Source organism: Phyllopteryx taeniolatus, chromosome 4 (genome assembly GCF_024500385.1).
Source record: "Phyllopteryx taeniolatus isolate TA_2022b chromosome 4, UOR_Ptae_1.2, whole genome shotgun sequence".
Lineage (NCBI taxonomy): Eukaryota > Metazoa > Chordata > Actinopteri > Syngnathiformes > Syngnathidae > Phyllopteryx > Phyllopteryx taeniolatus.
The window spans coordinates 18799190-18827028 of NC_084505.1; the positions used below are offsets into that span (position 1 = coordinate 18799190).

The following is a 27839-nucleotide window of genomic DNA, read 5'->3' on the forward strand; positions in this document are numbered from 1 at the left end:
ACTGGTGGATTTTAGTTTACTTTTATATTTATTTCGCCACCTATTTTTTTCATCCGGGTGTGTTTATTAAACCTGTAGTGTAAGTCATGTTAAATTGCAGCGAAAAGAAATGCAATTGAAACGTCTGTTTTCGTCATCAGTCAGCGACAGCTTTTTCAAAAGGACACCGATGGGTTTTTTTTTTTTTAATTTCCTGTCATAATTTGTGTACTCTGGGGTGGTTCTTAATGCTCTACCGTACGTTGTAAATATTCAACATTGACTTGGCTTACCAACTCATGCTAGCAAACATATTGACATTGTTAGCTAAGCGTTCCGTGTTTGTCGGCATTCTGAATCCACCCGACATACTTTTCCGACATTCGTCCTGCTTCTTCAGATGTTTGTTAAGGTAAGTGCTATTTTTTATTTGCTTAAAACACCGTATTTATTTCGCTATTCTGCTGTAAAACATCGATATAAACTTTAATTTGACGTCCATTTCAACCATTTCTTTGCCTTCCTCTCCAGTGCCTAAAACAATTTTAATCACAAATATTTGCCATGAAGTATGTGATTATTAGTAAACATACAATTATTTTTACAATTATTATTACGTACTTTTTATATTTTTACATATTTTCTTTTAGATTTTCATACCGGTCAAATTGACCCACAACATAAAACAAAGCCAAAGAAATGAACATTCATTCAGATTTAGGAATTTGATGTTGCATCCACCTGTCACGTGTGGGGAGTAGCTGGACTCAAGAGCAGGCGGAGGCAGATGTAAAATGATGAACAGTTTATTGAGCAAACATTATGGATGTGGTCCTGGATGTGTTGGCAGGCAGGCAGTGGACAGAATAGGCAGCTGGCTTGGTGGCAGGAATGACGTGGGTTGGGAGCACGCTACGAGAGGTTGCAATACTTTGGCGAGGATTTCCTGGAACAGGCAGGCTTATCTACCGGTGGTAATGAGGCTGATTGGAGACAGGTGCTGAAAACGGGGAGGGGAGGGGGAAGAGAGAGAGGACGCAAAGAGCCCTCCAGGCTACTATAATGGAACTGCAGGGCAGTATATGACACCACCTTGATAATAAAAAAAAAAATCTATTGTTATCGGTGATACTGTCACTGTATTTATTTGGTATCAGAGTAATACCAAATCTTTCCGTATCACACTAACTGCAGTGACGAACTATTGCGAAGACCAGATTCTTGGTTCCTACAAGGACTTTGAGCTTGGAGTTCCATGATATGATGCACTTGTTTGTGTTCCTTCATAGATCAAGATGCCGGTCAAATAGAGGGCGGCATGGGGGGCTTTGGGCCCACAGCGCTGCTGGCTGAGTTTTGCCACACGGATGAACGGCGACCATTCCCCGTGTGGCAGGATGGACACGTGGGCATGTGTTTCAACCACCTGGTCCTCGGCATCTTGCCCCACACAGTGATGGCCACCCTCGCCGCCTTCTACCTGGGCGCGGCCAGGTAAACAAACATTGTATTTCCTCAAGTCACCAAAAGAAAACCAAGAATAAGCTAATCATTGTGATGCACTTGCGTGTTCGCGGTTCACTATTCACAAATTCACCTGTTTTTTTTTTTTGTCAAACCTTTCCCTACCTATTTCATGAAAAACCCACAAGATGGTGCCTAAGCCCTGTATTAATTGGCTAGTTGTACATTGGTGTCAAGGAGCTTTGTCAAAATGATACATTGCAAATAATAAGCGGGAAGTTTATTTTGTTTAGGTTTTCTTGGGTGAACCACTGGTTAGCACATCTGCCTCACAGTTCTGAGGATCCGGGTTAAAATCTGGCCTAGCCTGTGTGGAGTTTGCATGTTCTTCCCGTGCGTCCGTGTGTTTTTTCCGGGTATTCCAGTTCCTCCCACATTCAAAAAAACATGCATGGTAGGTTAATTGAAGACTCTAAATTGCCCATTGGTGTGAATGTGAGTGCGAATGGTTGTTTGTTAATATGTGCCCTGCGATTGGCTGGCGACCAGTTCAGGGTTCACCTCTCTCCCAAAGAAAGCTGGGATAGGCTTCAGCATGTTCGTGACCCTTGTGAGTATAGGCGGTGTATGGAAAATGAATGATTGAATGAATTACACGTTGTGTAACTTTTCCTTAAGAATGCCCCCGCTAGCTTAATGCTAACACATAATTGGAAACACCACAGACGGGCTAACAAATAGCATCTATGAGGCGGTGTTATAACCCTTTAAGCAACATGTGGCCATCCAATATAACAATGCTCACTGGCATATACTACTCCATATATTCTACATAGAATGGGTAATATTACTGTGGCTTACTGAGGGTTGATCGATCTTCATCTATTTGTCTTATACTGCCCCCCAGTGGTCAAGGTACGCACACCAGAAGGAGCAGCATAATGTCCACTGAATTGAAATAAAGTGTGCCAAAAACTGTTTCATTCTTTACATGTATTTAATTATGTAATCACTTAATGTTTTATAGAGTGAACTATAGAGTGTTATTTTTTTCATTAAAAAACATCATAAAATTATAATTTTCTTTGTGGGGTGTGGCACGGATTAATGGCATTTCCATGGCACGTATTAGGTGTCGCCCCGTGTGGGCGCTGCCCCCCTGCGGCTGGACTCTGCGCCTCCTGTCATCCCTGCTGGCCTCGCTGCTGTTCACAGTCGACGTGGCGGTGGCGGGTGTGGCCCGGCGGGCGGACGTGTACCCGGATGCCCTCGCCGGCAGCTTTGGCGCCCTGGCCTGGCTGACCCACGTGGCCGCGGTGGCTGCCCTCCCGCAGGGGACTCGAGGGCCTCTGCTGTTGCCCCTGTCGGTGCTTCTGTGCATCCCCCACCTGGTTGTCACCTTCATGTTCTACCTCCAAAGTATGAAATTTGACAAATATTAGATTTTTTATTTTTTTTTCCCCTGAGAGAAAAAAACAAAAACCAAAACGAATAGTTTGGAGTAATTAGATGTGTATGATACACATCTAGTTACTGAAATTATTATCAAATTATTTAAATAAAATCGTCAGATAATTCTGTGTTTTTAAAAAAAATCTAATTTGTAACATTTGACTATATGTGCGAGTATGGAAAGTATTGCAAAGTATGGAATTTTGACCTATTTATTTATTACACTAAGAATTAAAATTAAGAAAAAATAATTTGTGACATTCTCAAATGTCACAATTCTTTTAAAAATAAAAAACTTATAATTTGTGCTGTTAGGTTAATATGCAAGTTTTGAAAAGTACATAATTTGACAAATTATTAGTATTTTTTAATCAAGAATTTATTTAATAATTTGTGACATGCGCAATTCTTGGTTAAAAAAATATTTTGTGACATTTGAGTCGATACGAAAGTATGGGAAAGTATGGATTTTAGATTTTTGTTTGTAATTCAAAATAACTATAATAGTGTCACATTTAAGTAAATAGATCTGTATGAAATGTTGCAAATTATTTGAAAAAAAAAAAGAAAAAGTAATTCTCAGGAAAACATTTGAGTAAACATAGAGGTGTGAAAAATAGAGAAACCTTTGGAATATGACAAATTATTTGACTTATTCTTTTCACCAAGAATTAAAATAAAAAAATTAAAATTGTGACATTTGAGTAAATGGAAAATAGAGAAAAATGTGGAATTTGACATTGGTTTTTTTTTTAAATCAAGACTTAACTCTGTAAAGAGAATAGTATAGAACATTTTGGAATTTCACAAATTATTCTATTTATTTATTTAGTTATTTTTTGTTTTTTAAACAAAAATCTAAATTTGTGACATTTTAGTAAATGTGTATGAAACACACCTACAGTATTTACATAAATGTCACTAGCTGTTTCAAAGAAAAATATTTTTAAATTTAAAATAGAAAAAATCTAATTTGTGCTATGTGAGTAAATGCATATTATATATATATATATGTATATAAAATATAAGGACGTCACCAGGGGAAAAAGTGGCAGGTCTTAGACTGGCAGTACTTTTGCTGACTTGAAAAGTGGGTGGCTTCAAACAAAAGGTGCTCTGTCCTGAGTTGTTTAACACATCCAGATGTAAATACCATGAAATAAAATATGGAATTCTGACCTTTTGTCTCATATTCATCTTTTGAGCTGAAACCCAAATGTCTTCAGTGTACAACAAAAACAAACGAATTGACCATGGCGTTTCAATACTTTTGGAGGGGACCGTGTCATATATATATTATGTATGTGTTTTTCATTACCCAGAATTATCTGATCTTTTTTAAAGAGAAGTCCAGTAAGTAGGGTCTGGAAAAAAAAACCATGTATAATTTTGCCTTTTGAAATGTGTAGGAGCCTTGTATGTGATGCCACCCGGACCCCTCCAGTTGACCCGTTTGGTGCTGGCCGCCACCCGGACGCTCCCCGTGCTGCTCTACCTTCTGGGCGTGGTGTGTCCACCGTCAGGCACGCGAGGACCCGCGTTACACATCCAAGATGAGGATGGCTCGCTGTTGCTTCCTGAGGAGGACACAGGCGAGATGGTGGCAGAGGATGGTAGTGGCTGCTTCTGCCGCCTTTTCTACCTCTGGTTGACGCCCCTCCTGCGGCGGGGCCGGCGAGGAGAGTTGGACCGGGTGGCCCACGTTTACCACCTACCCCGCAGCCTGCGCACTGCCGTCGTCCGCCGACATTTTCACCAGAGCTGGGTGGCATGTCGTGGGGGGGCAGCCCCTGATCCGTGGCCCCGGCCGGTCCAAAACTTCCAGGAGGATCTGCCTGAGTTGGAGGGCGACGTGAGCTTGCTGCGCGTCCTGCACGCCACCTTTGGGGGGCGCTATTATGCCCTGGGTGTGCTGAAGATGGTGGTGAACATGCTCAGGTTCTGCGGGCCTCTCCTTCTTAGCCTCCTGGTGGGCTTCATGGAGGATGAGGGGGCCCCGGTTAGCAGGGGCGCCTGGTGCTGCGCTGCACTATTCGCCAGCGCACTCCTCTGCGCCGTCCTCCAGAACGTCTTCACCTTCCAAGTGTCCAAGGTAGCATTTTTGTTGTTGTCGTTTTTATTGTTTAGACAGCCAACAGAAATTGCATGCATTTAAACAAAATACACTGTGTTAGAAATCTTTATGCAAATGATATTTGTCTCAGATATTTCTAAATAGTTGATACAATTGACAGTCGGCATAATTTTCAAGTCATCGACCTTCAGAATACCGTTCAAATGTTTTTTTGTTTTTTTTTTAATTCGAGTGGCAACATATCTGAAGCTTGCAACACAAAGCAAAAAAATAAATAAATAGACCGAGCGATGGCTCGTAACGTGAAAAATGTGCACGTTGGGTTACTCGTAATCAAGGTAGCACTGTACTTGCTAACTGTAATACCCTTGCGTGTGGAAAAGGAGAGCCACAGTCACCGATGAACTTTTGGCCAATCGTTAAACACAGGGAGAACAAAAAAAGCCCAACAAAAATAACACAATTGGCCCACTCATGCAGGACACTCACATGCTGATGTAATCGAAGTCTGGATTGTAAAGCATTTTTGTTATTCCTCAAGGTTGCGCTGTCCGCCCGCGCTGCCCTGGTGTCGGCCATTTACGGCAAGGCACTGCGGGTGGGTGGCGCCGGTCTGGCCCACCTGACCTTGGGGGAAGTTGTCAACCTGATGAGTACTGACACGGACCGCGTGGTGAACTTCTTCAACAGCTTCCATGAGCTGTGGAGCCTCCCCTTCCAGCTTGCCCTTGCCCTCTACCTGCTCTATCTGCAGGTGTGTGAAAGTGTGTGTGATTTGAGAGAAAGTGAGTGTGAGAATGTGTGTGTGTGAGAGAACATGCAACATGCGTCGTTACCTGCTGTTGCTGCAGGTGGGCGTGGCTTTCCTGGGCGGGCTGGGTGTGGCCTTTCTGATGGTCCCCTTCAACAAGTTCCTGGCATCTCGCATCCTCAGCAACAACCAGGACATGCTGCGCTACAAGGACGGCCGTGTTAAGGTGAGATCCTCCTGGTCCAGCCAGCACGTGTAGCCCAAATCACAGGACCGGAATCTATTTGTGGTGGTGGGTATCTGGCGGCTGGCCGGGGGGGAGGGGGGCTGCTTGCTCATCACTATTTATAACCCAAAAAAAGGAATTTGCTTTAAATGTTAATAGAATACATTTTTTTTATGGAAGCTAATATGCTTAAGTGAAAACAAATACATTTAACAATAAATTCATATTAAATTTAAACTAACACTGAGAATACATTACAATATTTCAATAAAAATAATACAATTGCTTTCTTAAATAAACCAATATAATTAATTAATATAAGATGTCAAATCAAACAGTTACAGGGCTCTACACAAAGTTGGTTGCAGCAGCGCATGATTGGGAGACACTCTTTTTTTGGGGCGGGGGGGTACAGCATGAACATACATGATGTAGTCGTATGTAATTAGCATACCGTAGCTCCATATGAAATAAAGATTGACAGTGACTCGTGTTATATCTCCAAAATATTTCACTGTGAATATCATGTTTGTCTGCAACAAGCAGAGGTAATTGCTTTTATTTAATTTTAAAAGACAATGAAAACATTTTCAAATAAAAACAAAGCATAACAATAGGCATGCATTTGTTTCCATGTATTCTGTTTTTTTTGTTGTTGTTGGTTTTTTTTTCGTAACGCAACAGCAGCATAACTTTAACTTAATATCAGCATACATTGGGGCATTGGGCTAAGGGGAAAAAAACAAGGTGTGATTTTAATATAAAACGTTCATTTGTTAACAAACGAGCAGAATGACATTTTTAGTAACAATATACTGTAGCAGCTTTCAAAACGTGCAATACATAAAATTACAACTAAATGCGTTAGTTGGACTCTTCAAAATTATTTTTTATGAAGAACTTCAACCGTCATTGCACCTGCTGGAGTGGGATGAGGATCGACATTGTCAGAAATGTCTTTATTTATTTTTATTTTTTTTCCCTGATACCAGAAGATCAAAATCTATTAGTTGCAGCAAAAATTTATACATGTCAGCCTGTCACAAATAAATGTATACAGTCTGTGAGAAACACTGAAAACCTCAGGAAAAGTGCCAGCGGTTGGTGGACTTCATGCAACACAGGTGTGAAGCAGGAACTCAATAAGAGTTCAGTGATTGTCAGGAATCTCAATACTTTTGTCCGTGTGCCACTGACGACTTGTTGTTGCCATCCCAGCTTATGACGGAGATCCTGTTCGGGATCCGCGTCATCAAGTTCTACAACTGGGAGGCCCACTTCGCCCGTAAGGTGTCGGAATGTCGCCGCGGGGAGCTGTCCCACCTCAAGGCTGTCAAGTACCTGGACGCCATGTGCGTGTACACCTGGGCTGCGCTACCTGTGCTCATCTCCATCCTCACCTTCCTCACGTACGTGCTCCTGGGACACCGGCTCACCGCCGCCAAGGTGAGAACAAGAACAATCATACATTTCAAAGATGTGTTTGTTTGCGTCCATGTGTGTGTATGTTTATGTGAGAGAGAATGAGTCGTTTTTGTGTGGGTTTGTGAGTGTCTGTCTATATGTATTTGTGTGTATGTCTGTGTGTTTGAGAGAGAGCATTTGAACGTGAGTGCGTGTGTTATATGCTTGTATGTGTGTGTCTGTGTTAGTGAGAAGGTCTGCGAGTGTGTACAAGTGAGAGTTAGTCTGCGTGTGTTAGTGTGAAAGTGACTGTGAGTTTGTGTGAGAGAGTGAGATCCTTAGAGTGTGTGTTTGTGAGAGAGTGTAAATGTGAGAGTTAGTCTATGTGTTTGTAAGTGTAAGAATATGTATGACAGTGGATGAGTTTGTGTGTGAGAGCGTGAGAATGTGAGCGTTTGTGAGTGTATGAGTATGTGCGTGCGTACTGTATGCTTGTGAGAATGTGAGCGAGCGTGTGTGTGTGTGTGTGTGTGTGTGAGAGAGAGAGAGAGAAAATGAGTGTATATTAGAATGTGTGTTTGTGTGCGTGCGTGTGTGTGCGTGCGCGCGCGCATGTCTTCATCCAAACACGCAATGCTGACATTGAAATGAGGTGGCGCCCCCTTCAGGTGTTCACCACATTGGCCCTGGTGGGAATGCTGATTGTTCCTCTCAATGCTTTCCCGTGGGTACTGAACGGCATCCTGGAGGCCAAGGTGTCGCTAGAGCGCATCCAGCGCTTCTTCAAACTCACAAACCGGAATCTTCAGGCCTACTACGCCCTAGGTAGGCCCCGCCTCTTGCAGCTGACGCCGCCAGGACATCATAGGTGTCAGAGTGGGATGTCGTAGATGTCATCCTAGCTTGTCATATCGTGACAACATGGCGTCGTAGTGTGATGTTGTAGCGTGATATAGCAGCGGGATGCGATAGTGTGAGGTCATAGCATGACATTGTATCACATCATAGCGTGACATCATACTGTGAAATCCTCTGTCAATCTGTCGAGGCAGGGGCTAACTTGAACAGACGGGGCTGGCGTTTCACAGGCGGCTGTTATTAGAATCTTTCTCGACACCGGCTTAAGCAAGCCCCCTGTCGCCCTTTACAGTCCATTGTGTAATATGCAAGGAGAACGGAGAGCTTTAACCCTTTAATCGGAGAGCCGGTCAGGACGCCCTCAGTACCATAGGTGCAGGGGAGCCTGGGGTAAGAGAGATCTGACGCACATCACACTGTAAGGCGTCAATACATTGAACACAGATGAGAAAGTTAACATGGTACACAGCAATAGAGGATGTCGTTGTTATCATGGAAAACAATCTCCAATATTTTTTTTTGGGTTGACAGGCAGTGTCAAAGTGTCAAAAGTGTTTGTTTCATTTGCAGTGTGGCCTGAAGATGAACACACGGCGGTGCTGTTGAGTCAGGGGACGTTCAGCTGGCAGGGGCTCCAGGGGGACACTGAAGGGGAACACGGCGCCCCCTCTGGACATATGCAGCTATTGCACAACCTCAATCTGAACATAAGAAAGGTGCACTAACACAAACAACATAATCGTAATCGTGACATTACCATGACGAGGTGTGTGTGTGTGTGTGTTGTTTTTTCAGGGCTCCCTAACCGTGGTGGTCGGGAAGGTTGGATGTGGGAAGAGTTCCTTGCTGGCTGCCATCACTGGAGAACTCAGCAGGTAAGGCACCAACATAAAACAAAAAGAAAAAGCAATACACACTGGTGGAGTTCATCCATGAGATGCTCAAATTGAATTTGATTTATGTATTTCGATTATTTAAAATAAACTACCATGTTAAGAAGTATTAGTAAAATAAAATTGTTTACATTTTTGTTTATTATATAATTGGTTAAATAACTACCATGAATTATTCTATCACAGGTCGGTATTATTCTGATTATGATATTATTGGTAAAGCATTAGAAAAATATTTATTTTTTGTTATTTATGAAATAATTAGGTAATTATAATTAAGTTGATCAGAAATAATGAAATATCCATTCGTCCATTTTCAGTAACACTTAGCCTCACTAGGGTCGCGGGCGTGCCGTAGCCTATTCCAGCTGTCATCGGGCAGGAGGCGGGGTACACCCTGAACTGGTCGCCAGCCAATCGCAGGGCACATATAAACAAACAACCGTTCACACTCACTTTCACACCCACGGGCAATTTAGAGTATTCAATTAACCTACCATGCATGTTTTTTGGGATGTGGGAGGAAACCGGTGTACCCGGAGAAAACCCACGCAGGCACGGCGAGAACATGCAAACTCCACACCAGTGAGGCCGGATTTGAACCCGGGTCCTCAGAACTGTGAGGCAGATGTGCTAACCAGCTGTTCATCATGCCGCCATAATTAAACATGAATTTTGAATTATTTTATTACAAGTTATTCTACAGACACTATAAGTCAAATCATATTTTTCTAATGTAATAATTAGGTAATTAATTAGAATGATTACAAATAAAATAAAAACTGATGGCTTTGTCTTAAAAAATCAACGTGGCCTTTGACCGCAAAGGTTTGCCCAGCCCTACTTTAGATGCTCAGTGTGCCGAAGTCTCAGGAGATGTTGACGATGCATCTTGCGGCGGCGTCTGTCCTCTGCAGGCACAGCGGTGTGGTGTACGTGGCAGATCTCGAGCGTGGCCTGGGCCTGGCGACGCAGGAGCCATGGATCCAGCACGGCTCCGTGCGGGACAACATCCTGTTCGGCAAAAGCTACGACGCATCCTTCTACCGGGCCGTAGTGGAGGCGTGCGCTCTGGCCGACGACCTCGCGGTACGTTGGCCACATAATTTACAAACTTGTTAATGGGTGAATCATTCAGGACATCTTGGGTTGTGTTTTATTTTTCACACGCCCAAAATTGAAATGAGTATAGACATTTTTCTAATTTAACACATCCTTCCTTGTTTGAAAAATAATTTAACCACCTTCAAAATGTTCAAGTAATTCCTGACATATTGGAAAGTATTTTTCACATTCCCATAAATGTCCACGTTTTTTCCTTCATATTTTCCATGCCGAAATTCCCAAATTAATGGAGACGTATGCCATACTTACATCCTCTTCCAAATTTCCCAACTGAAATTGGGACAGACAATTCCAACTTACAATTCTTCAGCTCACTCAGGAAAATCGTGCCTTCCATACTCAAGTAGCAGTTTACATTTAATCAAATCTCATTATATTAGCACCATGATTTATTAGCACCATTTCAGTTTAGCGTCAGCTCTTCTGAATCTTTGACATTTTCTTTCTCTTTTTTACAGAAATTGTGTTATGTAGTTATTGCAAATAATGTATTACGGTCTATTATGTCAGATTTTGCCAAACGGCGACCGCACTGAAGTGGGCGAGAACGGTGTCACGCTGAGTGGAGGCCAGAAGGCCCGATTGGCCCTTGCCAGGGCGGTTTACATGGTGAGATGCATTTGACAGCAGCACATTTGCATCAAACGGCTATGAAATGAATGTTAAACATTATTTGAATATGTATATGTTTGTGTCTCCAGGACAAAGACGTATACCTCCTGGACGACCCGCTGGCGGCGGTTGATGCTCAGGTGGCTCGGCACCTCATGTGCAAGTGCATCCTGGAGCTGCTGGCGGGAAAGACCAGAATCCTTTGCACACACCGCATCGAGCTGGTGGACGCCGCTGACGTGGTTGTCGTCATGGAAAACGGCAACATTGTCAAGACTGGTAAAGTCAGATTGATTGATTGATTGATTAGGTTTATGGACGGTGTCCAGTTAAATGAATCAATATCAGATTTAGCAGAAAGCTAATTTCCATCTGTAGTGGAGAACATAAAATAAACAAGCATTTAAAACTCCAGATTAAAACTAACACAAACTCATAAAATATACAAAAATATATCACGGACTCATTAATTATGAAATTCCGCCATTTATATATCTCTTATAGAGATTCTAATAAAGTGTGATACAGTGAACCCTTTTCCAGGCCCACCTGCAATACGTGACAATCTGTGATAAGAGAGACCATATAAATAGGTTTATATTTTACCTTTTGTAAACTCTTTTAACACATTTAGGCTGATTTAAACACACTTATAATGTGTTAAAGTGCACTTTTTTAAGTATCCGTTAGTACCTGTTCTCACTTTCTCACTGTCAAGAAAAATTACTCACTTTGAGAAAATTAAAAGACTCACTCGCACAGTTCTCCAATAAAGGAGTGTGCTTGCTTTAAGTTTTTTTGTTACTTCCAGTAGAAGTTTATTGTGACAGTAACATGAAACAAAACAGAATTAAACCTTGTACAGTGGGTACAGAAAGTATTCAGAATTTAGCCACTATTTGCTAAAATCATTTAAGTTCATTTTTTTCCCTCATCAATGTACACACAGCACCCCAAATTGACAGAAAAAAAACTGAATTGTTGAAATGTTTGCGGTGTTATTAAAAAAGGAAAAGTGAAACATCACACAGCCATAAGTATTCAGACCCTTTGCTCAGTAATTAGTAGAAGCACCCTTTTGAGTTTTTCACACCTGGATTTGTGATCCTCTGCCATTCCTCCTTGCAATTCTGTCAGGTTGCATGGTGAATGTTGGTGGACAGCCATTTTCAGGTCTCTCCGGAGATGCTCAATTGGGTTTAAGTCAGGGCTCTGGCTGGGCCATTCAAGAACAGTCACGTAGTTGTTCTGAAGCCACTCCTTCGTTATTTCAGATGTGTGCTTAGGGTCATTGACTTGTTGGAAGGTGAAACCTCGGCCCCGTCTGAGGTTCTGAGCACTCTGGAGAAGGTTTTCGTCCGCCCTGTACTTGGCCGCATTCATCTTTCCTTCGATTGCAACCGGTCGTCATGTCCCTGCAGCTGAAAAACACCCCCAGAGCATGATACTGCCACCACCATGCTTCACTGTTGGGACTGTATTGGACAGGTGATGAGCAGTGCCTGGTTTTCTCCACACATACCGCTTAGAATTAAGCCCAAAAAGTTCTATCTCGGTCTCATCAGACCAGAGTATTTTATTTCTCACCATCATGGAGTCCTTTAGGTGGTTTTAGCCAACTCCATGCGGGCTTTCATGTTTCTTGCACTGAGGAGAGGTTTCCGTCGGGCCACTCAGCCCCGACTGGTGGAGGGCTGCAGTGATGGTTGACTTTCTAGGACTTTCTAGAACTTTCTCCCATCTCCCGACTGCATCTCTGGAGCTCAACCACAGTGATCTTTGAGTTCTTCTTTACCTCTCTTACCAAGGCTGTTCTTCCCCGATTGGTCAGTTTGGCCGGACCGCCAGCTCCAGGAAGGGTTCTGGTCGTCCCAAACGTCTTCCATTTAAGGATTATGGAGGCCACTGTGCTTTTAGGAACCTTAAGTGCAGCAGAATTTTATTTTTTTTGTAACCTTGGCCAGATTTGTGCCTTGCCACAATTCTGTCTCTGAGCTCTTCAGGCAGTTCCTTTGAACTCCTGATTCTCATTTGCTCTGACATGCACTGCGAGCTGTAAGGTCTTACAGAGACAGGTGTGTGGCTTTCCTAATCAAGTCCAATCAGTATAATCAAACACTGCTGGACTCCAATGCTGGTGTACAACCATCTCAAGGATGATCATAAGAAATGGACAGCACCCGAATTAAATATATGAGTGTCACAGCAAAGGGTCTAAATACTTATGGCTGGTTGATATTTCAGTTTTTCTTTTTTAATAAATCTGCAAAAATTTCAACAATTCCGTTTTTTCTGTCAATATGAGGTGCTGTGTGTACATTAATGAGGACCAAAAAAAATAACTTAAATGATTTTAGCAAATGGCTGCAATATAACAAACAGTGAAAAACTTAAGGGGGTCTGAATACCTTCCGTACCGTACCCACTGTATATTTAAACACCAAACCACATAATGTCATCTCACCACAGTCTGCTAGCTTAATGCAAACAAGTAATGCAAAACGCCATAGATGTGCTAATCGAAACTAGCATCGATGTTATGGTCATTCAAAACCTAATTGCTACTTTAACAGCAAATACGGAGCAGCAACACATACAAACCGCACAGACAACCAATACTCATACATTCCCTTTGCTTTGTGGGAACAGTGACTACTGGAGCTTATAGTTGAGGACTCTCTCTGCCTCTTCTTCTTGCTCTTAATTATGCTGCATGTTTTCAGTAGAGCTCAGTGCTGCCTGGCATGTTGTGGCACAATGTGCTACTACACTTTGGTACTATTCTAAATCTGGACTTTTCAGTATACTGTAAAACCCATAAAATATGATTGCTTAAAAAAATCAGCAATAAAGCGCAGGCGCAAACAATAATTTGCCTTATAGTGGGGATCACTTAATTGCTGGAATGTTGGTGGTGTTTTTACTGAACAGTGACACAAAAGGCAGATGAAGGCGATCTTTGCCAAACAGTGTGAAATGGCTAAAGTGTGATGTTGTGGTCTTGTTTTTGTCTTAAGGTTCGCCAGCAGAGATCCTTCCTTATCTAGAAGAGGCACCAAATAAACACAACAACAAGCGCAACTGGAAAGAAAAAGGTGCATAAAGTGCTTATTTTTCTTATGTTCTTTTTCCAATTTTTTATTGTGACGGTGGGGTGGTGCCTTTTGTGTTACCAAAAGGTGAGGATGAGGAAGAGGAGGAGGAGATTCCCTCCAGTGAGCTTCGTCTGGACAATGACGGTAGCGACGATTCGGGGTTGGAGAAGAAGCAGGCCGGAGGTCTCTCATGGAAAGTGTATCACATGTACTGGGCGGCGGTGGGCGGTGTCCTGGCCACCTCCATTTTGATGTCGCTATTTGCCATGCAAGGTTTGCATTCACTTAGCCCCTGTCACACTCACGTTTAAAGCCGGCTTTTCCACGAGTCGCCACCTTGTGCGAAAGGTACCAATATGTGGTGCCGAGGTTGTAACAGAGGCGGAACAAAGGATGTTTGAAAAAGGATAGTGGGTATGAAGTCAAGCACCCGACACTCACTTCTCTCATCGTTCTGTGTTAAAAGCATTTGTTGCTGTCAGCTTTTTCCTGGCTTGTGGACATTTTTCAAATTGTGTTTCCGTAGTGGAGGTGTGAGTGCCTCTGTGGTTGTAACACTGATTTGAGACTGTACAGGGTTTTCCTGGCTCAAACTGAGGCATAGGTGGTACAATTGTAATCATTGGTACAGGTGAGTATTTTAGGACCTATCTCACTGGCACAGGGAGCGTCATTGCGACTCAGGAAACCAAAATATTGCTTGCGCTCTCACCGGGGCGAAGAGACGTCCCGGAGACGGCGTGGCGTGTGGTCTCCCGAGACGTCACAAAGACAATTTGCCTGATTTTCACCAAGGCAGCATCTCAGCGATGTCTCGGAGATGTCAGAGAGGCGTCTCCGAAGTCGCGGACAGAATTTGTCCCCTAGATGTCTCCAAGACCTGCAGGAGACCTGAACAAGTCTCAGAATGGCTTCCGATGAAATTGTCTCCAGGAGATGTCGCAGAGCCATCTCTGCAACCAGTGGAGACCCGAGTCGCCATCAGCCAACTAGTTTCCAGGCCAGTTAGATAGGGGTCTAAATATTTACAGTGGGTACGGAAAGTATTCAGACCCCCTAACAATTTTGCTAAAATCATTTAAGGTCATTTTCTTCCTCATTAATGTGTACATTAATGAGCACCCCATATTGACAGAAAAAAACGGAATTGTTGAAGTTTTTGCAGATTTATTAAAAAGAAAAACTGAAATATCACACAGCCATAAGTATTCAGACCCTTTGCTGTGAGACTCCTATTTACCTCGGGCGCTGTCCAGTTGCTCAGTATTTAGTAGAATAGAAGCACCCTTTTGAGCTAATACAGCCATGAGTCTTTTTGGGAATGATGGAACAAGTTTTTCACACCTGGATTTTGGGATCCTCTGCCATTCCTCCTTGCAGATCCTCTCCAGTTCTGTCAGGTTGGATGGTGAACATTGGTGGACAGCCATTTTCAGGTTTCTCCAGAGATGCTCTATTGGGTTTAAGTCCCTTTCTTCTGATCATCCTTGAGATGGTTCTGCACCTTCATTGGAGTCCAGCGGTTTGATTACACTGATTGAACTTGATTAGGAAAGCCACACACCTGTCTGTATAAGACCTTACAGCTCACAGTGCATGTCCGAGCAAATGAGAATCATGAGGTCAAAGGAACTGCCTGAAGAGCTCAGAGACTGAATTGTGGCAAGACCTTAGACTGGGCCAAAGGTTCACCTTCCAACAAGACAATGACCCTAAGCACACAGCTAAAATAACAAAGGAGTGGCTTCAGAACAACTCTGTGACTGGTCTTGAATGGCCCAGCCAAAGCCCTAACCTAAACCCAATTGAGCATCTCTGGAGGGACCTGAAAATGGCTGTCCACTAACATTCACCATCCAACCTGACAGAACTGGAGAGGATCTGCAAGGAGGAATGGCAGAGGATCCCCAAATCCAGGTGTGAAAAACTTGTTGCATAATTACCAAAAAGTCTCATGGCTGTATTAGCTCAAAAGAGTGCTTCTACTAAACACTGAGCAAAGGGTCTGAATACTTACGGCTGTGTGATATTTCAGTTTTTCTTTTTAATAAATCTGCAAAAATGTCAACAATTCTGTTTTTTTTTTTTTTCAATATTGGGTGCTGTGTGTACATTGAGGGAAAAGAATGAACTTAAATGATTTTAGCAAATGGCTGCAATATAACAAAGAGTGAAAAATTTAAGGGGGTCTGAATACTTTCCATACCCACAGTATGTAATACTGAAATACAAAATAAAAATACAGGAACCCTGTTCAATATCAAATATAACAAAAGTGCATGTGTGTGCAGTCAACTTTAACTTGGCTAAATGTGGCCGTTAAATAGTAGTTTAGCCATTTAATTGACACGTTTAACAGCCAAAGGCAGAACATATCCTAGTTTTCATTTTGTAAAATGTCCTCATGGACTCATTGTAGTCCAGTGCAGTGTTCTCCCTAAAAAGTAAAAACACAAAGCAATTAAAAAAAATTATAATTTTTTAAAAAATTTTTTAGGTTTTAGGTGTTTGTATTTGGAAAAACATAGATGATGATGTAATCTCTTTGGAAGCTTTTCATTGGTTTATTGACAACATTTGAGTAAATTCGAGACACACCTGTGGATGTATTTGAAGGCAAACCTGAAGCACACTGCTTCTTTGTGTCCCATCATGGAAAAGTCAAAAGAAATTAGCCAAGATATCTGCATGGGGGATTTTTTTTCAAGTCTGGCCCATCCTTGGGTGCAATTTCCAGATGCCTGAAGGTGTCACGTTCATCTGTTCAAACAATTGTACAAAAGTAAATACACCATGGGAAAGGACATAAAAGCCAGATTCCAGTTAGCAAATGCACAGACGTGCTTGGTATAAACAGTTTGACCTTTTTGAAAAGCCATGAAATATAGTCTGACTCGTTTGCAGTAGGAAAGGAAATTTGTCAGTCAAGCCTCTTCTTCTTCAATGGTTTTAGGAGCAACTTCCAACTGTGTCTGATACAGCCACTCTGTCACTACGGTGTATTACTATAATTGCGGCCAAAAATGAGACCCAACTTACTGCAATGCTGATCAAATAATATAAATAATACTATATCATAATGATACCAGTTTTCTTGATGTGAGAGGACTTTAGAGCCGGAAAAACCCTGCTGCAGGTGTCAGTGTCGTATTTGTGGTGTGACGTATGCAGCCTCCAAGAACGTGTCGGACTGGTGGTTGTCCCACTGGATCTCAGCACTGAAGAGCAACTCTTCAGCGGGGAGCAACCGTTCTTGCTCCGACTTCCTGGGCTCGCCTCGCCTCCTCCTGTTCTCCGCCGGAAGCTTCATGTGAGCACAACCTGCTGTTTGTTTGTGTGTGTGTGTGTGTGTGTCTGTTAGAGAGAGTGGGTGTGGGGGACTCCAGTCACTGACTTGACTACAGTCAATTGCCAATTGTACATTTGAAAATCCGCATTTTCAACTTAGTGTGCCATCTGTTTTGTTTTCGAAAGAAAAGTAATTATTGGCACTTCATAACGCAAGAATCACAGAGGGAGCTTGAAGAGTTGTACGTTTGGATTCAAGGTTTTGTTTTTTTACGGAACCCCAGACATGAGAACATTTTTGTGAATTGTGGCCCCCGTATAGATGTAACGTGTGAACAAAATGCAAATTTGTGGGTTTAATATCTTCCCATGAGCAATTTGGTCAGTCAATGAAGCACGCCTTTGTTAGAAAAAAAAATATATTCAAATCAGGTATAAGCATAAATAACTAACTGACGAAGCAGTTAGGAATGTTTGCTTGAATGTTGTGATTACGGTACTTTAATCGGATCTGTTATTTTTAGATACCTAGTGTATATTGTATATGATTAGCTTCCCATTTCGATTATTACTATTACATTAGTCAAATCTCTACTCATAATTAGGGTTAGAACCCAATAGGTTTTATTGTATTATTAGTAGTATTTTTCACACAAATAGTTACTGCAATTATGACTTTATTACTGTTTTAGTGATAGATTAGTGACTACAGGGGCGTTCCGATGTACTGTACGTACAAATTAGGATTACGTCGATGCCGTAGGGGCGGAACTCTGGAGTAAACTGAGGTTTCCCCTGTCCGGTAAAATATTTAAAGTGTAGCCCAGGTTTTTTGGAACATAACATTGTTTTGACAGGTGAGAGGCGAGAAACATTATTACTTTGGGTTGGAGACTTTCCTATAAGGAGGGAATCAGTGCCAAGATTTGAGTGAAATCCTGTGGCTGTAATTTGTGCAGTTATGATATTCACTTTTACTATCGTTGTACGTCCAGTTATCAGGTTCATCCTCAGTTTCTTCATGAGGTGTGAAGAAAGGCACTTTGAACATGTGTGCATGTAGTTATGTTTCTAAAATATGATAATGACATGCTGTACATGCGTTTTTGAGTTTATTTTTTTTTGGCGGTGCATGTTTTTTATTAAAGTGGGTTGCGACTTGGCAACAATAGGAAAATGCGGCTACCACGAGGACAGTTGAGATATACTATCAGTTCGTATACTGTTCAGGAATGATATTAATGTTATGGATTTGTATTTCGTGTGCACATTACAACGTCTTTTTGGCCACAAATTAGCATTTTGTGTGCATGTTATATGTATATTGTGGCAATAAATAACATTTTTCCTCTATGTCAAGTCTGGGGTTCCTTTCTGTTTTTGACCCGGAAACAAAATGAAAAAGAGAATGGCAACATGCAAAGTTTTGCAACTCACGGATAAGAGACACGACAACTACAAAATCATTCGTCATATAAGCAAAGTGACTAATGTGCAATATATGATGTGACTTTGTAAGTTTGTATAATTTGATATGTGACTTTATCTCTTCTTGGCTTTTTGCCACAGCAACTTGGGACTTGCTTGAAACGTGAATGTTAAGACTTGACACTTATGACTTACTCTCCCCTCAGAAAACGATGATAAATTATCCGGAATGTTCACCCCTTAGGTCTGCTTTGTCGCCGCCGCCGCCAGAGCCGAGCAGCGAGGTACGCTTCTACCTGGCAGTGTACGGCGCCATGGCGGGGGCCAACACCGTCTTCACCGCTCTGCGAGCCTTCCTCTTTGCTTACGGCGCTATCTGTGCTGCCGCTGCCATCCACGACAGTCTCCTGGATCGTGTCATCAAGGTGACCGCCAGCTGTTAAGTACATTTCAGAGTTTTTTACTTTTTTTACTTTTATTTAAGTGAAGGAGTCAACGATACAGTTACTTTTGTCAAAAGTACGAGTATCTGTATTGCATTGAATGAGTTTATTAATAAACCCTCTCACACAGAGTTCCAGTAACCGTTAGAGCTCCCGAGGCGTAACAGTAGAGATCTATTTGTCTGTGTGCCTTTCACACGGGACCTATCAAAGCGGGACATTGCCGCGTCTCTGTGCACATTCCTCAATGTTGGGGAGGAAGAAATTTGAATTAAAGTTAAACAAACACTTACTGGATAGCTTATAATAAATTCAAATATTTAAATACAAAATACTATCACAAAGATAGATAGAATAAATATATATATATATTTAAATACAAATTAATTAATCTAAAATCAAACACAGGGGTCTACACTAATTTTTCCAGTGGTGTTGCACTGGACCATGATGTGTATAGTCTAACGTAATTGGCATACCGTAGCTTTGTAAATAGTACAGATTGACAGTGACTCAAGTTATATCTGCAAAATAGTTTACTCTATATTTGAAGTTTGTCTGAAACAAACAGTGGCTGACTAAACAAGTCATTTCTTTTATACAATTTGAAAAGACAATGGAAACATTTCTGCATGTTCACTTTTTCAGATAAAAGAATTAACATTTCAAAAGGCATGCATGTGTTTACATGTATTCTATGTATTCTGTTGTTCATTTTTTTTTTACCTGTCATAAATGCTGTACTTAACATAACTGCAGCATAATTTTAACTTATCATCATACGTATGGGGGGTTTGGATTAAGGGGAAAAAACAATGAGTGTGATTTGAATTTAAACCGTTTGTTAACAAGTGAGCAGAACTTGATTTTTGGTAACAATGTAGTTGTTTTCAACACATATAGTGTTTTTCAAAACATTTTGAATGAAGAACTTGTGGATTTAGAGTAAGAGTACTAGTGGCAGTATGACGTTTAAGTGGGAAGCTGAGCTGTCGCTGTCTTATATTAATAGTGGACATGAGACTTGATAGTTGCATATGTCCTTATTTGTGTCACAAAGGTCATTTACATAACTTTAAAACTGTATAATTGTGGACAAAGGAGTCAATGGAGTTGGGTTACGTCTGTGTCTGTGGCGGGGGAGGGGGACTCTCCCTGCGCGGGACTGCAGTTTTGGTTCCCTTGCTGATATAGTCTTTTCGCCGCATAATCCTAACCTCAGATAGTCCTGAAGACTGTACATAGGCTTTGTCCAACATGGAGTGGCATTGCCAAGCGACAATACACACAAATACAAACAAAAACGGCACCGAGTGTGCTGTGATGAGATGCCATTATATGCCAGCTTGGAGCAGTGTAACTGGTATGGGGAAGGATCGATACTGTCTCAAATGTTGATGGCTCTGACACCAGAAGATCGATTGGCAAAATAAAACATCGATACTTCAGTCATTTGAGGCCCTGTATTTTCAGTATCGTATCAGGAAGGAAGTCGGTGGTATGGATCATTAGCAGACACACAAAAGGAGCACATCGCGGCACAATTTCTACGCAGCAAAAGCACAAATCTATTGGTGGCGGCCAAAATGTATTTATGGCAGCCCACCACAAATAAATCTATACAGCATGTGGGAAATCCTGATTACTGCCATCACTTACCTGGGTTGACATGAAGCACTATTGTCAAAGTTGTTTACATTTGTCATTAGGTCATCATTGTATCATGTTTTCCACATGCTGTATACGTATTATGCAACAAACACATTTTGTATTATTGACTTACATTTCATCACATTTTATCAGTTTATTATTTGTGTACGGAAAGAAGTATGTGGTTCATTCCAAAATAATGATATATGGTTTTAATCGACTTTTTAAAGTAAACATCCAAGGGTCCTGTTGATGCATTTATTAAAAATTAAGAAGAATAAAAATGTAATCAAATGTAATTACATTACTTTGAGAAAATCATTGAAATAGTTACTTTACTACATACATTTTCAACAGGCTAACTTGTAATTGTAAACAACTACATTTCCAAAGTAATCTTCCCAACGTCGGCGTTCAATCAGACACATGCAGCTTCCCACAATCAGATAAGTGTCGCGTGTGAAATGTTGCAAACCGGTCTTGGCTTTCTGCTCTTCTTCTTCACGCAGCAAAGCCAAATACAAATTTGCAGGTTGAAGAATTCTATCCTCCTTTAGGTGTCGTTACCTTTCACCCAGAACAGCGAAACAGGTAAAAGGCTGATGGCCGGTGTGAAAGAGGCGACTGTAATGGGGTGACTTCTGCCCCCAGGCAACGGTGCGCTTCTTTGACACGACGCCGCTGGGCCGCATCCTCAACCGCTTCTCCTCAGATGTGTACAGCGTGGACGACAGCCTGCCCTTTGTCCTCAACATCCTGCTGGCCAACGTCTTCGCTCTGCTGGGTACCCTGGCGGTGATGGCTTTGGCGCTGCCGTGGTTGCTGCTGGCGCTGCCCCCTTTTGCGCTTCTCTACCTGAGCACGCAGCGCTTCTACAGACACACCTCCCGCGAGCTCAAGCGGCTGTACAGCGTTACGCTCTCACCTGTCTACTCGCACTTCACGGAGACGCTCGGCGGCCTCACGACCATTCGGGCCAGTCGTAGCTGCACCAGGCAAGTACTGTACAGCATCCCCCCCCCCCCCCCACAAAAAAAAGTTTCATTGTAGAAATCCCGTATCAGAGACCCCGCATTATCAGAAACCAACAAAGTGTGACATTTCCGTCGTGTATTTTCACATAACCGATGTGGCTTCCTGCAATCCGATAATTTGACAAGGCAATCATCTGGCGTGATGTATGAAATGGTTGTTGGACAGTGACAGTTCCTTTCACACAACCACTGTTCTACTTGAGCGGAAAGCCAGAAAATTCACCCATTCCCTATCGGTAGTGTTCATACAGGACAATGATGGGAAAAATTTGGCTATATTTTTGTCTTGTTGATGTTAATGCTTTGATTACAAATAAATAAATCAGAAGTTACTCACCAGCTATTGAGTAGTTTTTACACTGAATACTTAGTCAAGTAAATATTTGGAGGGCTACTTTTTTCTTTTACTTGAGTCATATAATTCTAAAGTAACAGTACTCTAACTTGAGTACAATTTCTACCCACCTCTAATCGTAGACAAACGATAATCTTCGCAGAAAAATAAAATCACCGTTAAAGCACTAGTAGTGCAAAACCGTTTAGCTTGACGCAAACATTTTAAGAGGGTGGTAATTACAAATAAAAAATAAAGCTCACCGAGCTGTTAAACGGTTTTCCAATTCTCAGACGCACACAACACACTGCAAAAACTCAAAACTAATCAGATTATACTTAAAATCAGACTCCTCACACTTAAAATAAGATCCATCACGTAAAAAGTAAGAATAAACAAGTTTCACTTGTTTCAAGCAAAATTCCACTTGAAATAAGTCGAGAAACTTGCCATTGTGATAAGAAAAAAAACTAACAACTTTTTTTCTACTACTTTCAAGTAAGAAATAGCTTGAAACAAGTGACATTTGTCTCAAAATGAATTACCTACTTTTTAGGTGATGATTCTTCCAATTCTCGCCACCGAAGAATGTCACGACCAAAACAGTGTCAGTGAGCGGCATTGTGTGTTTTGTGCCGCCTTCAGGTTTGAGGAGGAAAGCATGCGTCGCTTGGAGGACAACCAACGCTGCTTATTCTTGAGCAACGTCGCCACCCAGTGGTTGGACATCCGCCTGCAGCTCATCGGCGTTGCTGTGGTGACTGCCCTTGCCGCCGTTGCCGTCGTACAGCACTCCTTCCACGTGGTTGACCCAGGTGAGGGCTTACCTTTTCAAATGTCTTCATGGCACGGTGCTACCCTAACTTACCACTTGTAACTTCATTTACTCACATATGTATACAAGGTGTACAGTCCCATCCAAACGTATTGGAACCGCGAGGTCAGTTCCTTTGTTTTTGTTGTACACTGAAGACATTTGGGTTTCAGATCAAAAGATGAATATGAGACAAAAATTCCAGCTTTTATTTCATGGTATTTACATCTAGATGTGTGAAACAATTTGGGACAGAGCACCTTTTGCACCCCAATGTCTTCAGCATACAACAAAATCAAAGGAATTGACCTTGCCGTTCCAATATTTTTGGAGGGGACTGTATATCAAATCAATTATCCTCCATTAAATTAATTAAAATGCCATTCATCTGTTCAGTGTTTCTAGTCCATGTTTTTAATTAAGATAAATAGTACCATATTCAGGGCTTGACATTAACACCCGCCAACCTTACAAATGCGGGTGAATTCCAGGCTACCAGTCATTTTGGTGGGTTCTATGTCAGCACACCCCTGTCCCCATTATAGAATGTATGTCGATTCATTTCTGTTTAGAATGGGGGGAAAAAGCTCGATCACACTGTCGCCCCGTGTTAACGAATGTATTTTGAGCGGGAAAAGTTCTATTAGCACCCCTCACCCTCCACCTGTTGTGTTATGATCGCGAAAAAAAACCATCATCGAGTTTATTGAACGGACAAATAGTCAAACATATAAAAATACAAAATGAAAACACTTGCAAGGAGCTGCTGTAGGCCACAGCTCACGCCCAGACACTCACACGCACACTAACCGACTAACCCGACTCCAGCTTCTGATGTTACTGACTTGACCACGCTCCTTAAAGGCACACATCCAACATATGATTACTTAGGTATGTACAGTATTTCTACTTTATAAAACCAGTTTATTTCTTTACATTCTTTTGTTTGATTTTTTTTTAAATACAAAACAGTGCTTAGGTATGTACAGTATTTCTACTTTATAAAACCAGTTTATTTCTTTACATTCTTTTATTTGATTTTTTTTTTAAATACAAAACTATTTAACTATATTAAAAACTAGGGCCGGACCGATATCTTTTGTGAAGGCAATTCCGATATATGGTCGAATAAAATTCTGATAACCGATTAATCGGCCGATTAATTAAAAAAATATATAATTAATAAAATAACTTCTTTTTGGTCACTTAATGATTACAAAAAAAAGAGAGAAATTACAGGCAGAATATTTCAATTTTTACAATACTTTGTCCTTTAGTATTTATTTAACTTCACAACAGACGAAAATCGGTAAAAGTCAGCGAATTCGAAGACGATTTTTGCCGACTTTTTTAATGTTAATTTGTCTTACTTTGTAATGACTTAATTTGTTAAAAAAATAATCTGCAAAAATCTAGTGATTTTTGCCTATTTGAAGCGCAACAAATTCAACTCTAACAAAAGTCAAGGTACCACCGTATAGGGACTCCAAATGGCTTGTGTTGAGACGTCATCCTCCATCCATGTGTATTTTTAGGCCTGGTGGGTTTGTCGCTGTCGTATGCGCTGTCCATCACCTCCCTCCTGTCTGGCCTCATCTTCACGTTCACGCAGACGGAGATGCAATTGGTGAGCGTAGAGCGAGCCCACGAATATTGCAGCCAGCTCCCGGCGGAACCTCAGCAGCAGAACCATCAGGTACGCAGGCGCCAACCTACAAACGGAGCCGGAGGAACCAGAACCGCCTCACCTGTCGGTCTTTGTTTCAGCTGCCGCCATCCTGGCCCCAGCACGGAAGCGTGGAGTTCCGCCATGTCGTCTTAGCATACAGGGAAGGTCTTCCCAATGCCTTGGATGGCGTGAGCTTGGTGGTGCGAGCCGGTGAGAAAGTGGGCATTGTGGGCCGCACGGGTTCGGGCAAGTCGTCCTTGTTTGCAGCGCTCTTCCGCATGGTGGAGGTGAGTTGTGGTGAGATCCTTCTGGACGGTTTGGATGTCGGCAGCGTGGGACTCGCTCAGCTCAGGTGACCGTTTATGTGGGACGTCATACCTACCATTACCTTGTTGTAGCACTTGCTTTTCAATTTCTCACATGTGCAAATCAGCACCGAAACAATTGATATTTATCACATAGGTTCACTTGTACAACATATTTGGATATGCCAAAGTGTAGAGCCCTAGGTCATATGTCAAGGTTATAGCAAAGTCATGCATGTCAAACACAAAAAAAAAAAAAAAATCTTCATCAGATTGTCTTCAAACTGTGTGGACATATATGAAATAGATAACCGCTGAAATAATTTGTCTTTGGCCGTGATTAGTTTTGAACTTGAGGAGATGACCTCATAGCGGCACGGTGGGCGACTGGTTAGAGCGTCTGCCTCACAGTTCTGAGGAGCGGCGTTCAATCCCCGGTCCCGCCTGTGTGGAGTTTGCATGTTCTCCCCTTGCCTGCGTGGGTTTTTCTCCGGGCACTCCCACATCCCAAAAACATGCATGGTAGGTTAATTGACAACTCGAAATTGTCCGTAGGTGTGAATGTGAGTGCGAATGGTTGTTTGTTTGTATGTGCCCTGCGATTGGCTGGCAACCAGTTCAGGGTGTACCCCGCCTCCTGCCCGATGATAGCCGGGATAGGCTCCAGCACGCCCGCGACTCTGAAAATGGATGGATCTAATGTCAAATTCAGTAATAACAAAGTCAAAAATCAAATTGCAACAAACCACATCAAGTCATATGTCGAACTACAGGCCTTGATCAGGGCTTTCCAATGCTGTAGTTTGCCAATATATAGTGCCATGAAAAAGTATTGGCCCCTTCTCAAATTCCTATATTTTTGCATAGTTTCCCCACTTTAAAATCATCAAACAAATGTAAATATAACCCAGGTGAACTTAAAATGCTGTTTTTAAATGGTGATTTTGTTTATTAAGGAAAAATTCAAATTTACCTGGCCCTGTGTGGAAAAAGTAATGCCCCCCTAAACCTAATAACTGGTTAGGCCATCCTCAGCAGCAACAACTGAAATCAAGCGTTTTCTATAACTGGCAATGAGTCTTTCACATCTCGAGAGAGATATTTTGGCCCACTCTTCCTTGCAGTATTGTTTGAATTCAGCAAAAAAATTGAGGGTTTTCAAGCATGAACGGCCTTTTTAAGATCATGCCACTCCATTTCAATCCGATTCGAGTCTGGACTTTGACTAGGCCACTCTAAAACCTTCTTTTTTTTCTTTAAGACATTCAGAAGTTCACTTGCTGGTGTGTTTTGGATCATTATCCTGCTGCAGAACCCAGGTGCGCTTCAGCTTGAGGTCACAAACTGATGGCTGAACATTCTCCTTCAGGATTTTCTGTTAAAGAGCAGACTTCATGGTTCCATCAATCACAGTCCAAGTCCTGAAGGAGCCAAGCAGCCCAAGACCATCACATTACCACCACCATGTTTGACTGTCGGGATGATGATCTTTTTCTGAAATGCTATGCTACATTTATGCCAGACGTACCGAGAGACACACCTTCCAAAAACCTCAACTTTCATCGTCAGTCCATATAATATTGTCCCAAAAGTCTTTGGAATCCTTCAGTTTTTTTTGCCAAAGTAAGACGAGCGTTTGTTTTGACCTTGGAACTCTGCCATGGATGCATTTTTGGCCCAGTCTTTTCCTTATTGTTGTGTCTTGAACACTGACCTTAACGGAGGCAAGGAAGGCCTGCAGTTCTTTCGAAGTTGTCCTGAACTCCTTTGTGGCCTGCTGATAAGTCATTGCTGTTCTCTTGGGGTAATCTTCGTAGGCCGGTCACTCATGGGAAGGTTCACGACTGTTGCATGTTTTCTCCATGTGAGGGTAATGGCTCTCCCTATGGTTTGCTGGAATCCTAAAGCTTTAGAAATGGCTTTTGTAACCCTTTCCAGACTGATGGATGTCAATTACTTTATTTCTCGACTGTTCTGGAATTTCTTTGGCTCGTGTTGTTTTGTTGCAGATTTTTTAGATCTTTTGTCCGACTTGATTTTGTCAGAACAGATTCAGTTTTAGTGATTTCTTGATTGAATAGGTCTTTAGGCTTCGGGTAGGTTAGGTTAGTTAGTTAGTTTAGGCTTGGGTGTGATCAGTAAAAATTAACCAAAACTTGTGATTAGCCACAATTAGTTCGTGATTTAAGAAGGGGTGGGGGGTAAATACTTTTTCACACAAGGCCAGGTAACTTTGAATAGTGTTATTTCCTTAATAAATGAAATAACCGTTTAAAAACAGCATTTTAAGTTGGGTAATATTTGTCTGATATAATTATATTTGTTTTATGATCTTAAACATGAAAGTGGGGAAACTATGCAAAAATATAAGAATTTGAGAAGTTTACCAATACTTTTTCACGGTACTGTACCCTCATATGATGATGTCTCACAAGTAAAACACACTTTGCAATGTTTGAAATGTGCCACTGCTTATTATATCCAAAAATGAGTACAAATCCATTTGCAATAAACCACAGAGTTGTATGTCAAAAAACTTTCTTTTCTAGAATAAAAATTCTCCATTGCTTTTTGAAATCGCAAATTAGCACAAAAACAAGTTGTGTTAGATTGAGTCCTACGTCAGATTTCAGGCCACAATGATGGCTTTCCAGATCTCTTATTAGATAATAATTACTTTTAATATACCCTCTTATGAGTATGTCATAACCCAAAAAGCATGCTTCTCAATGCTTTAAAAATGCCATCGCTCTAAACTCACAAATTAGCACAGAATCAAAGTGCAATTGACCACTTTGAATCATATGCCAGATTAAAAGACCTTGATGAGGGCTTACCAGATCAGTAATTAGTTTCTCAATATGCCCTCATGTGATGTCATAATAACCAAAAAACATGCTTTTCTATGTTTGAAAATCTCCACGCCTCTTAAACGACTGTT

The 27839-nt window shown here is 41.6% G+C and overlaps 1 protein-coding gene across 4 annotated transcripts in view; it reads left to right on the forward strand.

The window, feature by feature from the left end:
- The first annotated feature begins 104 nt into the window (after positions 1 to 104).
- Positions 105 to 27839, forward strand: part of abcc10 (ATP-binding cassette, sub-family C (CFTR/MRP), member 10) — a 28977-nt gene continuing 1242 nt past the window's right edge. For 2 of the 4 annotated variants that reach the window (XM_061770227.1, XM_061770230.1), the window contains exons 1-21: positions 110 to 391; positions 1269 to 1473; positions 2576 to 2862; positions 4305 to 4987; positions 5511 to 5723; positions 5821 to 5946; positions 7165 to 7392; positions 8019 to 8175; positions 8779 to 8924; positions 9004 to 9083; positions 10019 to 10190; positions 10737 to 10835; positions 10928 to 11117; positions 13856 to 13933; positions 14018 to 14206; positions 17105 to 17243; positions 18894 to 19074; positions 21394 to 21737; positions 22756 to 22925; positions 24460 to 24620; positions 24692 to 24945. In XM_061770227.1, coding sequence (XP_061626211.1) covers positions 1298 to 1473; positions 2576 to 2862; positions 4305 to 4987; positions 5511 to 5723; positions 5821 to 5946; positions 7165 to 7392; positions 8019 to 8175; positions 8779 to 8924; positions 9004 to 9083; positions 10019 to 10190; positions 10737 to 10835; positions 10928 to 11117; positions 13856 to 13933; positions 14018 to 14206; positions 17105 to 17243; positions 18894 to 19074; positions 21394 to 21737; positions 22756 to 22925; positions 24460 to 24620; positions 24692 to 24945 — 4073 coding nt within the window. In that variant the 5' untranslated portion in view covers positions 110 to 391; positions 1269 to 1297. Of the gene's footprint in view, positions 392 to 1268; positions 1474 to 2575; positions 2863 to 4304; positions 4988 to 5510; positions 5724 to 5820; positions 5947 to 7164; positions 7393 to 8018; positions 8176 to 8778; positions 8925 to 9003; positions 9084 to 10018; positions 10191 to 10736; positions 10836 to 10927; positions 11118 to 13855; positions 13934 to 14017; positions 14207 to 17104; positions 17244 to 18893; positions 19075 to 21393; positions 21738 to 22755; positions 22926 to 24459; positions 24621 to 24691; positions 24946 to 27839 lie in introns of all 4 variants that reach the window. The other 2 variants (XM_061770229.1, XM_061770228.1) reach the window with 2 other exon arrangements.